At 46.6% G+C, this 13,833-nt stretch overlaps 1 protein-coding gene across 2 annotated transcripts; it reads left to right on the top strand.

Moving 5' to 3' along the window:
• The first annotated feature begins 2,554 nt into the window (after positions 1-2,554).
• Positions 2,555-13,518, top strand: LOC122373234. 2 transcript variants are annotated; one of them, XM_043351085.1, is made up of 6 exons: positions 2,555-2,683; positions 9,967-10,038; positions 10,548-10,726; positions 11,768-11,962; positions 12,213-12,467; positions 12,819-13,518. In XM_043351085.1, exons 1-6 carry the CDS (start codon positions 2,668-2,670, stop codon positions 13,041-13,043), a joined length of 942 nt encoding a protein of 313 aa, XP_043207020.1. In that variant the 5' UTR covers positions 2,555-2,667; the 3' UTR covers positions 13,044-13,518. The 2 variants fall into 2 exon arrangements, with proteins under 2 accessions (XP_043207020.1, XP_043207019.1); XM_043351084.1 differs by having other exon boundaries at positions 2,587-2,683; positions 10,530-10,726.
• The last annotated feature ends 315 nt before the right edge of the window (positions 13,519-13,833 follow it).

The following is a 13,833-nucleotide window of genomic DNA, read 5'->3' as shown; positions in this document are numbered from 1 at the left end:
TAACATTTTCACTTAATAATCATTTTATGAGTGCAGACAAGAACGTTCTTGTGATTTTTAAGGCAGCAAAAAACAGATTTTGGTAGTACTTACCCAGTTATTTTATTTTACTATCTGATTATGCATCAAAACAATTTTGAATGATGCACTTCATCCTAACAACAAGTTATCTTTTTTTTTTGAAAATTTATCATCTTTCTGCGTGTGTAAGGAAAACCAGCATTTTCTTCACACACGCAAAAACAACTGGATTGTGACAAAAAAAACATCTTCTACCTAAAGGGGGCGACGAAACATCTTCTTATCCCTCGCCGGCACAGGGGGAGGTTGATGTACCTCCCCCCCTAAGGTTTTTCGCAAATAACTCGCGTAAAAAGCGGCCGATCGCGACGAAACTTTCAGTACCCTCGCATTGTCAGACCTACCCTGAAAATTGGATGACCTTGACCCAAAATGACCTTTGACCTGTGACCTACTTTCCGAGACCATGTTTGGCCGGAATCGCGATTCGGCGTATGTCGGCTCGCATTAGCCGCGCGTTTGCAAGCTTTTCGTGGTTTCAAACGTTCAAACATGTGATTTGATGCTGCTCCCATGCGTTAGGATGGGTGTCAAGCTGACGGCACCCGACATTATTTGTCTGAGCGCATTTATACAACTTATTTGTCTACATAGGGCCTTCTGTTTACAGAGCCCCTGTCCCTTCCTACAGTGGGCGGCGACGCGGTTGGGAGTCTATTCTTTACAGTTTCCTGAGTTCTCAGTTCTCACTAGAGAGTAGCAGGGACCAGAAGCCAGGAGGTAATTTGCTTACAGTGGGCCTCCACAGTCCACTCTACTTAATATACGACGCTGTCTTTGACTCCTGCCCACAGAGAGCCTCTTATCTGCAGAGGGACTACTCTCTACAGAGGGGGCCTCCTCTCTAGTCTCTACACCTCTCTACAGAGGACTTCCTATCTATATAGGGCCTCCTCTCTTCAAAGAGTCTCGTCTCTACATACACAAAAATTCCTCTATACAGAGGACCTCATCTCTGCAAAGGGCCTCCACTCATCAGAGGGCCTCCACTCTACAGAGGGCCTCCTCTCTAAGGGGGCCTCCTCTCTACAGAGGGCCTCCTACCCACAGAGGACCTCCTCTCTACTGAGGAGTCAGAGGGGCCCTAGCGGTCAGACACACACACTATACTCTGTTCCGTTTCAAGCTTGCAGCCGAAGTGCCATGCTGAAAGCAGTGCGTGATTTCTGTATATACAGCTTTTACATTTTAAGACGCAAATTCTTGAGCGGAGGAGCGATCTGCCGAAGAAACTCCGACTGCAAGCTTGATATGGAACGATATGGAACAGACTAGTGGTTATTCACTAGTCTGTTCCACCCAACCACATATAGTGGTTATTCACAGGAGGTGAGAAGGACCCTAGCTAGCTGTCAGGCTGGTCAGAGGGCCCTGATTGTTCTGACGTCATTTTGAGATTCCCGTGAATTTCGTTCGCCTCCGACGTGATTTTGGCCAACGTCGGCCCACGTTGGCCTGATTCCATCCTGGGGCCTCCTGAAAACCCCAAGAGAGGGGCGGGCGCCCCTTCCGGCTTCCGCCCCCCCCCCTTTGCTACGTCCCTGGTTGTACGCATTGAATTATAGCAAGTGTATATTGTATCGACCGCCAACGAAAACAACCGCGTCAAAAGCAAGCCATCACTGACTTGTGACTAATACACATTTTTAGAAAGCTTACTTTGTGGGCTTTCGTATTCCGGTGGGGCATTTTGCGAATATGTAACATATACAATGATATTATAAGTTAATTGAAGAGATGCAATTATTTACTTTTCAAATTATCCCTTGAAATACCCATTTACATCGCTCGAGATGTACCATGAAATTACCACCTTCTAAAATGTTGTTAAAACCAGTTACCTATAAATTGTGCCCGACTTCATAGATTGGATGACCAGGAACACGGTTCTGGCATTTATTTTTCATTAAACATCTTAGGCTTCCCATATTCCAAACACAAACTTTCAAATATGTGACGTCACATCCCAAAATTACCTCCTTCCCCAGGCCACATTACTGTCATAAAGCTGATTCTTTTTACTCTGTAGGCCCCACAACAAAGTTCAGACCAACTTTTAAGCGATTTTTCAACGAACAAACCCATTTAAATCAGAATGACTAAACGAGGTGACGTCACACTAACGGTCGCTCCATGTTGAAGATAGGGCCTTGTACAAGGCCCATTTTCAAATGAAGGGAACGAATTTCTTCAACACCAAGAGGCCGCGGGGGTTGCAACCTAGATAGATAGTGGTTTCTGAACCTCGCCGCAAACTTGGCTATCTCAACTCAAACCCCATGTTAAAGGTGGGATAGTCCCTTTAAGCTATAACATGAAATGCATTTTTCTTAATTTTTTAGTAGTTTTCGTTCACACATAACATATCGTTACGAAATAATTTGAATTAATTAACATACGATACGTTGCGATAGTTCCGACCGGCCGCCGATGGTTGCGCTGGTGTCGCTCCGGCATGGCCTTGGCTCCGGCCGTTACCTATGGCCGCGGGTCGCGGCCGCCGCCTAACGGTACTCGGACGCCACCGAGGGCAGAGCAGAGCTAGCAGAGCTTAGTGATCGGATAACAACCATCGGCGAGGAAGTCATGGCGGTGAGCGTGGGTAAGTATCGATAATCGGCGACCGTCACTCCTGTGCATGTCAGCGACAGTGTCTTTCTATGATAGTTTGCACCAATTTCCAGGTCAATTTTCGACAATTTAAGACCAACCGGCGCATATCTCAGGAACGAATAGAGCTACAGCAGGGGGGGTACGCTCCGGCTGTTAAGCATTATGAAAAATGGTGACAGACGTTTGTGGAGGATTGTCGACGAACTCTTGTTCCGTGAGCAGTACTTACACGCTAGCGGAAAATTCACCAATCAGCGCTCGGCGGTACTCGACGCTGATTGGTCCGACGCTCGTGACGAAATTGCGGGGGACCGCAGTTATTCTCTATGGACCCGAATAGGCTTTTGGATTTCGGAGGGGTTTCTTTAAAATTATATGCTGTTTCGAGCTGTTTTCGAGTTGAAATATATTTCTTATGACTGTTACCTATATAATGGCACCATAAAATCATGATTTTGATAAATATTACCGATGAAATATCGGCCGAAAAGACATGCTGTCATGGTACGGACTGCCCTGCGGCTGATGTGGGGTCCCTAATGCCAGCGTATGGTAATAATGGGGTGACGAAGGGTTATTGGAGACTCTTAGAGCCCCATCAGCATTCAGCATAGGGTCATCAGAGGCCGGGAACGTCCATCAGGGGTCTGAGTAGGCCTGTCATAGGGGCATACATGACACATCATGGCCCATGGGTCAATGTAGATCCATGGGGCCGTTGAAGGGCCAGCATTGTTCAGCGTGGGCTCGCAATTACCTCTGATGGGCAATGGGCATATGCCGTGCCCCGATGGACTAACGCTGGCCCCTGATGAACCATCACCAGCCCCTGATAGGTCTACAAAGCCCACTGCTGGGTCTAAATTGCATTCAGCATAGGGTCATCAGAGGCCGGGAACGTCCATCAGGGGTCTGAGTAGGCCTGTCATAGGGGCATACATGACACATCATGGCCCATGGGTCAATGTAGATCCATGGGGCCGTTGAAGGGCCAGCATTGTTCAGCGTGGGCTCGCAATTACCTCTGATGGGCATATGCCGTGCCCCGATGGACTAACGCTGGCCCCTGATGAACCATCACCAGCCCCTGATAGGTCTACAAAGCCCACTGCTGGGTCTAAATTGGTCACTGATATGCCCAAATGGGCCACTGAGAAACCCGTACAACATCCCCTGACTGCACCTGCTGGACCAGTGCCGTCCTCTCATGGGCCCACCACAGCTCTTGAATGACCTTTTCAAGTCCCTTGAAGTGCCTTTATTGGCCTAAATGGCCCCTGATTGGCTTATGTGGTCCCTATTGGTCCTATATGGCCCCCATGAGCCCTCAACGTCCCTAGACGGCCTTACATTATATGTCACTGGGCCCTGTTGGGTCAGCACCGGCCCCTGATAGGCTTGCACTGGACCCACCGGGCCTATACCGACCCATGAAGGGCCTATGTCGAGCCCTCATGGGCCTCCGATGACCACACGCCGGCATGTGTGGCCCCATCAGCAGTGGTCCGTCTATCCCATGTACTTACGGTCTTTTTGGTCGATGTGACACCGGTAGTATATAGAAATGTTATGATTAAATGTCGTTATTACACAGTCAAAAGTCACAGAAAGAATATCCAAGCTCAAAAATGGCCTCAAACCCAACAAAAACTGGTACAAATCCCCTTCAAAAGCCGTAAGTCTATTAAACGCCATAGGGGAATAGCTGCAGTCCCCCGCAATTTCGTCACGAGCATCGGGCCAATCAGCGTTGAGTATTGCCGAACGCCGATTGGTCGATTTCCGCTAGCCTGTAAATGCTGCTTGCGGATATAGTTTTGAACAAAAGAGGGTCGCGGCTACTAATTATCGCTTGTCACCACTTTTTCGTCGGGAGCGTTCTACCTGGTTTATATAGCCTTGAGCTACAGCTTTAGTTGTTGTAGCCTACAACAGTTTTTCTACAATGACCTTTGACTCAAATTTTGCACATGCTTACTTTTACCAGCATCGTGCCCTTCTCGTCGTGACGCATCTAATGAAATATAATTCATTTGACCTCACGTTAGCCCGCGCGGCGCTGAGGGGTTAATAATATACTATCCATTCCCCCCTCCAGGATTTTTCAATAACTTATAAACCACGTAAGCTATCAACAGTAAACTTCCAGTACCCTCTTTTGCATCAATTTGACAGGTCTGCTTTTGTAATTTTTTGACAAAATTCGTCGGAAAGGTTTGAAAAAAAAATGACAGTTCAATAGCGTCACTACAGGAGATTTCCGGCCAAAATAAGGGAAATACCTATTCAAACAGCAACTTCTCCTTTCATCTAATAAGCAATTCCAAATTTTTAAATATTACAGGGCGCACAATGTTGAGTTGTAGAAAATAACCACCCTAGATTCCCAAAATATGAATTTTTTTACCCTCACATTTTCAAAAAAATCTCGTGTTAGGTATTGAAAGCAACTAAGATTAAAAAAAAAAACATATTTTTTCAAAAACATTTTGATTTGTGTTTATGCATGCCTATGAATCAAATTCACTTAAATATGCCAAATTTCAAGTCAATCGGTTCAAAAATGGCTTTGATATCGTCCAAAATCTTCGTAGATGTCCATGGTCCATAGGTAATTTTTCCATTTCGTTTTTTGACCAAAGTTTGCATCACAGAAAAAATGAAAATAGCACCACTGAGCTCCCCGTAAATGTATGCATCGAAAGAGAAAGAAACTTTTTATGGCAAAAATCACTATTTCGAATGTTTCACCTCTGCTGACAGAGCAAATAATCATGTCCTGACCTTTAACATGACGTTAACCTCACATTTGACCTTTTTAACCCGCGCCGGGCACGGGGGTGTCTGAACACCCCCGGCCCTCGGTTCCTGGGCCACGTAGCGACACGCGGTAAGCGGCAATCGAAAGAACGTCCAAAATAAGGTCGAAAACACTTAAGTCATTTCATTTTTTTGGGGTCAGGTCAAATGTCAGGTCAACAGAGGTCACCGAAGGTAAAAGTAAAATGTTGGCTATTTCAACAATTTGGAAACTGCCAACGGCATAACTCGGGAACCGAAGAGCTAGGTATAGCACCGCGGAAAAGCGCATTGGATTGCTCTTTTAACGCTCTTTCGCTAACATTTCCTCAGAGTTGACTTCAGGTAAACGGTTTAGCCTCCAGAGGGCAAAAACTCCAAAAAATAACCGTTTTTACGAAGTGTTTTTTTCGGCAATAACTTTTGATTCAAAAGAGCCACTACATTACTTTTGCCAGCATCGTGTTCCTCTCGTCGAGACGCTTCATATGAACTATATTTTGACCTTGAAAGGTCAACTTGAAAATTTGACCCCAGGTCAAGGTCATGACCTGACCGGAAAAGGTCATGTTGCAAATCAGTCGAGATCGAAATCGTCGAGCCGAGCACATCTAAGGCGTTTTCATCGCTCTAGCATGCCTCTATCAGAAGTTATTAGCGAATAACTGTTAGATACTATTCGTGACCCGAGATGACCTCGGGGACATAACGAGGGGTCAGAGGTGCCATTTTCCGGTTCAGTGTGTCAATTTTGCCTGTATCCCGATGCTTCAGAGTGTCTTGAATGGCGTTCGTGCACAATAGACGCTTTTCAATTTTCTCCCATTGACTCCTATACTGGAGAGGCCGAAAAATTGATCTGACCTGAGGTCATCGATATAAGAATTTCGAGTTATACGTTTTATAGATACTGTTACTTTCAGCAATCGCTGAAAGTTTCAAGGCAATCGTTCAGTCGGGGTAACTATGACGAGCATTCTAATTTTTCTGAGGTGAGGTCACTTGGTGTGACATGGTGACCTGACCTTGAGCAACCTGGGTCTGAACTTTTCACATGTGCGGAAAAGATGCACAAACAGGTGTGCCAAAAACGGCGGCGCTCTAGATATGTGTGAAAAACCGCAGGGGGTGTGTGTGTTCAAACACCCCCCCCCCCCCGGCCCGGCGCGGGTTAAGAACATTTCAAGCACATGAACCTCCTCGTTACGAGCTTTCGATTGCCGCCTACGATGTATTTCTACGGCCCTTAGTTTTTGAGTTAGCAGTGGGTTGTTAATATTTACCCCTCCCCTCAGCGCCGCGCGTTCGGCTGGAGACCCCAGTGCCGCGCGGGTTAAGGTCATGACCTGGCCAGAAAAGGCTGTGTTACACCTAGCAGTCGATCCGTATCGTCGAGCTGAACACATCTAAGGTGTTTTCCTCGCTCTAGTATGTCTTCATAAAAAGGTATTAGCGAACAACTGTTGCATAGCTTTCTTGACCTGAGATGATCTCAAGGACACAAGGAGGGGTCACGAGTGCCATTTTCCAGTTCAGTGTGCCATTACTTAAAAATCGGTGTTTGAGACAGCTAGAATGACGTTCGTACAAAAACTTGCGTTTCATTTTTCTCCCATTGACTTAAAAAATGGGAGGTCACAAAATTGATCTGACCTTAGGCCGTCGATATCAAAATTATGTGATATAGATTTTGTACGTGCTGTTGCCTTTATCAGTTGCTGAAAGTATCAAAGTGATCCGTCACTCGGTCACCAGCAGGGCGCGGGTTAAGCCTCGCTGGCAGAGGGGTGGGCGGGCCCCCATGTTTTTTTTTGCGATAGCTCCAAACACGCCGGCGACAGAAAGCTGAAACTTTGCATGCCTGACCTTTGATCCAAGCTACACCTTGTGACACCAGCCTCATTTTCAGGTCAGATCACTAACCTATGACGTCATAAGTGAACCTCTGCACGGTCCTCAGATGTCGCAACTTCGCAACGCCCTCAGTGCCAGGAGAAATTATACAAGGAGATGAAACTTACAAGATGTAGTATCTTCCAGAGTTCTCACAACTTTTGTATCTCAGATTTTTTCCTTAACCCTCGCCCGTATTGGTGTTTTTCCAGCCGCGAACGTATAAGGGGGGGGGGTCCGTTGGACCCCCCCCATGCCGTTTCGCCCCTGATCGAGCTAGAGCTTCGCGGAAAAAAACGAGCGTGTTGCCCGTGACGAGAGGAAGCCGATGATACCTAATAGAGTTGCAAAGTTTCCCTACCGCACTACCGGCATGCCGGTAATTTTTCACTACCGCAGGTTTTTTCGTGGTATCTGGCATGTCTTGCCGGTAGCATGCCGGTATTTTTGGTTTTGCACAAAAAAAATTATTAGCATATGATTCAAACTTTGGACACTAAGAGGTTATCAAATTGTAAGAACAACAATCTTAGCCATTGCAAAATACATTTTGTGATAGAGTGGCTGCTGGGTGGGATGGGTACCTACTGAAATTGCCAAAATGTGGCATCTCTTGTAGGGGTAAGCTAGAATCAACAATGCAGGTTTTTAGTATGCCGGTAATTTGGTGGTGTTTTTGCTTGGGGCGTGGTAGCATGCCGGTATCCCAGAAAATTTTTGTGGGGCGGGGCGGTGCCGGTAGCAGCCTTTGGGGGAAACATTGCAACTCTAATACCTAATTTTAAGGTCCTAGGTCATTGGTTGACCTTGCAGGTCAGGTCAATGACCCAAAAGTCGGAAAATCGGGACCTGTTAAAACGTCGTAAAGTGTGGCTGCTATAGGGTTTTTCGGGGCGCTGATCACGAATATCATGTTAGTTTTGATCACAGATGATGTCTTCATGCATTTAGTCCAGGTCGGGTCAGGTCAGGTCAGGTCAACCAGTAGGGGTCCTGCCGGGTATTCCTAAGTAGGTGTCAACCGCCTCTGACAGCTTCGTAACATATTACGAAGGCACCAAAACTACTTCGTAAATGTTCATATGGTTGCTAAATTCGAATTCAGCTCCAAAAACTGGCCTAGAAACATGTAAAACTCGAAAAAGTGAACCGAGGTCACCAAAGGTCAATGACCTGACCTGACCTTTAGGTGACCTTGACACCCACCCTAATGCATGGGGGAAACATCATATCACATGTTTGAACGCTTGAAACCACGAAAAGACTGCAAACGCGCGGCTAATACGAGCCGACATACGCCGAATCGCGATTCCGGCCAAACATGGTCTCGAAAAGTAGGTCACAGGTCAAAGGTCATTGGGGTCAGGGTCATGAAATTTTTAGGGTAGGTGTAAAATTGATTAACGCGAGGGTACTGAAAGTTTCGTCGCGATCGGCCGCTTTTTACGCGAGTTATTCGCGAAAAACCATGGGGGGTCCGTTCGACCCCCCCCCCCCTATACGGGCGAGGGTTAAGGTCACATGGGGTTAGGTCGGTCACGTGACTCCACTACTACCTATAAGTCAACGAGAAAAATGAAAACTGTTATTTTAGCGCCGGGAACGATCTCAAACTATATCAAGCACACTGAATCGTGATTTCTTGCACAACGATGCTTAACTTTTGCTTGTTGACCTTGCGTGACGTCATTAATGACGTCACTTGGGTCATGAGTTTTTCATCAATACTTCCCGATCAAATTGAGCTAGGGACTCGGAAAGCCACCAATAGACTCGGGAAGACCTATCGAATCGAATGATATGCGACATGACCTCCGGTCAACATCTGAATTTGACCTCATTCAAACAAAAATTATACTACCTATTCGACGCACCTGAGCGAGGCGAACACGATAATGCCAAAATCGCTGCTCTGCGACCGTTCTTTTTTTGGGGGGGGGGTTAAGTTATTTTCTTAAATACTGAACCCGTGCCTTGGGTCACTTAACCTGACCTCAAAGGTCACCAGTTGACCTGAGACCTTAAAATCGGGTACCAGTCGCTGCGTCTCATAAGTCATAACGGCGCACACGCTCGTGTTTTTCCGTGACGCTCTATCTCCATCAGGGGCGAAACGGCGAGAGGGGTCGTACCAGCCCCCCCCCCCACTCGGCCGGCGCGTATGTAGATAGCCAAAAGGTCCGGCGAGGGCTAATTTAAAAGCTTAGGAAAAACACGTAGAGCAGCAAATAGGTAACTCTAAAGAACAGCTAAATAATTGATTCCAAAGAATAAGATAGCACAATGTGATGATAACGGCAAACGTACAGTATTTTGTTAACTTTGTTGAGGAAAAAAATATAGAGATGAACTTCCAATGACTTTATTAGTCGTTAGGCTCAGCCTCATGTGAACGGTTGCTAATGATAAGTGAATAATCTTCTAATAGACTATCGACACTCGACAGATCATGAAACTCAGTCTTAGTCTGAGCAACTGTGTAGTGTGTGCCTAGTGCCTACCAATAGTTTCATAAAATGCCAATGCCTACCGTCTTTGTTACCGCCTTTAGTATAGGGATGCTCTCTGGATGCGTTACAGGTCGACACCACGTTCTGGACTTGCTGGTCACTCTCATCCTTGTGGCATGGATGACATCTTCTGGGGTAATAGGTGAGTTAACTAGCATTGCCACGTCGTTCAAATTCATGCTAAAAAATAAATAAATAAATAAAAAGTGCTGTAAAAAAGGCTTAAAATATTTCTTCTTAAGGAGCTTTTTGGCAGTCACGCTAATCACATGCGAGACCCTGACTGCCGATCTAGTTTTTCAGCCCGCAGATAAAAAGCGTTTGTGTTTTGTGGGTATGTAGAACTGTCTGGGCACAATGTCTGCAAAAGTATCCACAGTCAGGATTGAGAAGTGAGGGGAGAGGGAGGAAAACTGCCACAATCGATGGAATAACAGTGTCTGTACAGTGCACGTACATTTTTTCCATAATGCTATCCATAGACGTAATGTCGAAATTCAAGTTAATTAAAACTGTGTCATGCATGATCACATCCTTCAGCGGTCAGGGTGCGTCCGACAGTCGACACTTCATATGGTGTTTGACTCTGACGCTACCCCCACTCCCTTTGTCGGTTGTCGCCTCGTCGTGAAGTCTTTCCCCATTTCACAGACATCCGCCGGCTCCACATGCGAGCGGACGTGCCTGCCGACAGTCCTGCCCTGGTGGACTGGGTGAGGTCGCGACTATGGCCTCCCAGCTCCCTTCCCTACAACCTGAGCAAGCCTGACGATGAGTGCTGGGGACAGGCGGAGCAGATACGAGTTGTGCAGGCGCTCACGCGAAACAAGGTACGATACCTTCCGCGCCGTCCTGCCTTCCGAGAATTGAGAAGGGAGGGATATCAAGGTGAGCGAGCTAAGATCAGTCTGTCCTGGAAGATAAATGTTGCGTACTATGCACAAAAAAATGAAACAGATGCACAATGTTAACACTCGCTCGTATTGGTGTTTTGCCAGCCGCGAACGTATAGGCGGGGGGGGGGGGGAGGGGAGAAGTCCGTTGGACCACTCCCCTTGCCATTTGGTCCCTGATCGAGCTAGCGAATAAAAAACAAGCGTGTTGCCCGTGACGAGAGGAGGCCGCTGATAACAAATTTTTAAGGTTCTAGGTCATTGGTTGACCTTCCAGGTCAGGTCAATGACCCAAAAGTCGGGAAAATTAGGACTTATCAGAACTTCGTAAAGTGAGGTTGTAACGGGGGTTTTCGGGGTGCTGATCAGAAATTTTCATGTCATTTTTGATCACTGATGATGTACCTATTGATGCATTTGGGCCAGGTCGGGTCAGGTCAGGTCAGGTCAACCAGTAGGCGTCCTGTCAAGGTGTAGTAGGTGTCAACAACCTCTGACAGCTTCGTATAATACGAAGGCACCAAAACTACTTCGTAACTGTTGAAATGGTTGCTAAATTCGAAATCAGCTCTATTAACTTGAGCCTAGAAACATGAAAAACTCGAAAAGTGAACCCAGGTCATCAAAGGTGAATGACCTGACCTGACCTTTACGTGACCTTGACATCCATCATATTGCATAGGACCAACATCATTTCATATGTTTGAACGTTTACTACCACAAAAAGACTGCAAACGCGCAGATAATGTGAGCCGACAGACATACGCCGAATCGCGATTCCGGCCAAACATGGTCCCGAGAAATAGGTCACAGTTCAAAGATCATTTGGGTCAGGGTCATGAAATTGTCAGGGTATGTGTAAAATTGATCAACTCAGGGGTAAGGAAAGTTTCGTTGCGATCGGCCGCTTTTTACGCCGTAAATGCCGTCACTGGAAACGGGCCAATTTGGTGACCTCAAGTGTCCCTGTGGCCGCAGACTGGCGGCTTTTTCATCGAGTCGGGAGCGCTGGACGGAGAGCGTCTGTCCAACACGCTCGTCCTGGAGCGTCGGTTCGGCTGGACGGGTCTGCTGGTGGAGCCGGCCGAGAGCAACTTCCAGCGGCTGGTCTCCAAACGGCGCCGGGCCTGGGCACTGCAGGCCTGTCTCAGCCACACGGCGGGGCCGTTCACGGTGAGAGGGGAGAGGCGATGGGAGAGGACGGGACAGGAGGAGAGAGGGAGAAAGAAAACTTAAGGGACGGAGCTAGATGGGTAAAAGCGATGAGAGGAGACGATAGTGTGGATTTGAAGTCTTAAATTGTAAACCTGGTTTATAAATTGCAGCCTTTCTGATATCTACGGCAATATGCCTCTTTGCTGCTTCCTATAACCATGCTCAAAACCTGTCTTTGATGCTACCCTGACCTGACCTGTGTTTACAGACGGTTTTTCACATGACTTCACGCGGTGAATCGGGTACTGTCGAAGACGGTCTCACAGCTGACCGTCTACGAAGCCAGGAACAGAACGTAGTCAACACTGCCCGTCCACCGCGCCAGCACCGCGCCACCTGCGTACCAATCGCCGCCGTGCTGCGAGCGCTCAACCGCACGTCAGTGGACTTTTTCAGCCTGGACATCGAGGGCCCCGAAATGGGCGTGCTGGCTCACATTCCCTGGAACGAGCTGGACATCAAGGTGAGGGAGATGAACATGAGCAAATGGATCCCGGAAATCGAACAGTGGCGCTCTTTATTGACATATTTCTAGTTATTTTGGGGGGCTGTGAGCGACGGAAACTTTGGCATCCGGCTGGTGTACAAAACAAGTTTTTATTGGGGCTTTAGGACTACAAACGGCATAGCAGAATAGCTGTCCATTTCTTCTACTGTTCATGACGTTGCCCCGTGTTAAGCTCAGCGGCTCATTGGCATTCATTGGATTAAGATCGTATATATTAGCGCTGAATAAGCCGGCACAGTTCAGCACCGTTTCCGCTGTTCCTGCTAAATGCCTAACTCAACGTGTAACATTTGGTCGTTTTCGCAGATATTACTAGTGGAGAACCTGCTGCTCTTCTCGTACAATCCGCAAATGGACCAGATGCGTGATCTGATGGAGTCGCAGGGCTACATCGCCATGCGACTGACAATGGACTGGATCTTCGTAAAGCGCAACAGCGAGTACAGCAAGAATGCTGAGGAGATAATAAGACAAACTCGACGGGAAATATTGCGTAAAACTGAAAATATTTATTTTCCATTTAACGATTGAAGCATTTTGTAAAAGTGCGTTCCAACTTCCCAAGCTGTATGCGTATGCGTATGTGTGAGAGAGAGAGAGAGAGAGAGAGAGAGAGAGAGAGAGAGAGAGAGAGAGAGAGAGAGAGAGAGAGAGAGAGAGAGAAGACAGAGATAAGCAGGGATAAGACAGGAGAGAAGAGAAAGACAGCCAGATACAGACAGAGGCAGCCACTCAGGGAGACGGACGCCAAGACCGATGAGGTGTCTGGTTGTTGCAATACGCTGTTTTAGAGAGAAATTTATAAGCTTCTTTCTTTCGGAAAATGTCAGTTGTGCTATGCTCAATGGCGATAATCGGTTATGCTTACCTATGCTGACTGTTAAGGTACCTATACTTATGATATTGTTTGTTGTTCAGGGACATATTGTGTTTTTTTTTTTAACACACGACTTGTTGGTGTGCGCAGTGATCATCTAATGTGAACCAAAATACAATTGTTCAGTACGCATTTTTTTATACAACTGATAGCTTTTTATCAATATTACAGAGTGGTTTGTCATCCTCATGATAGATTTCGAACTTAGGGATGGAAGCTGTGATACAGAAGTGATTACTGATAGCCAAATTTTTACGAGCACAATGGGCATTGTTAAATAAAATTAGACAAAATAGCAGCCTGCTAAATATGTCGAATCCATGGTTGGCTGCGCCAAGCTGTATTGTATTGTATTGTATTGACAATCAAAACACTCTCCGATACCTACAATACCGGCTATTCTGAGCGTCGCGTCACTTGTGTTAATAAAAGGGAGAGAACATG

This window comes from Amphibalanus amphitrite, unplaced genomic scaffold (assembly GCF_019059575.1).
Source record: "Amphibalanus amphitrite isolate SeventyFive unplaced genomic scaffold, NRLGWU_Aamphi_draft 001464F_arrow, whole genome shotgun sequence".
Taxonomy (NCBI): domain Eukaryota; kingdom Metazoa; phylum Arthropoda; class Thecostraca; order Balanomorpha; family Balanidae; genus Amphibalanus; species Amphibalanus amphitrite.
Note: the sequence above shows the minus strand (reverse complement) of the source record. Positions and strands in the feature narration are given on the sequence as shown.

Bases quoted from the DNA above. Each gene is read 5' to 3' on its own strand.
- LOC122373234 (XM_043351084.1), top strand. The intron at 10,727-11,767 runs GTACGATACCTT...CTGTGGCCGCAG, and splicing joins AGGCGCTCACGCGAAACAAG to ACTGGCGGCTTTTTCATCGA. The intron at 11,963-12,212 runs GTGAGAGGGGAG...CTGTGTTTACAG, and splicing joins ACACGGCGGGGCCGTTCACG to ACGGTTTTTCACATGACTTC.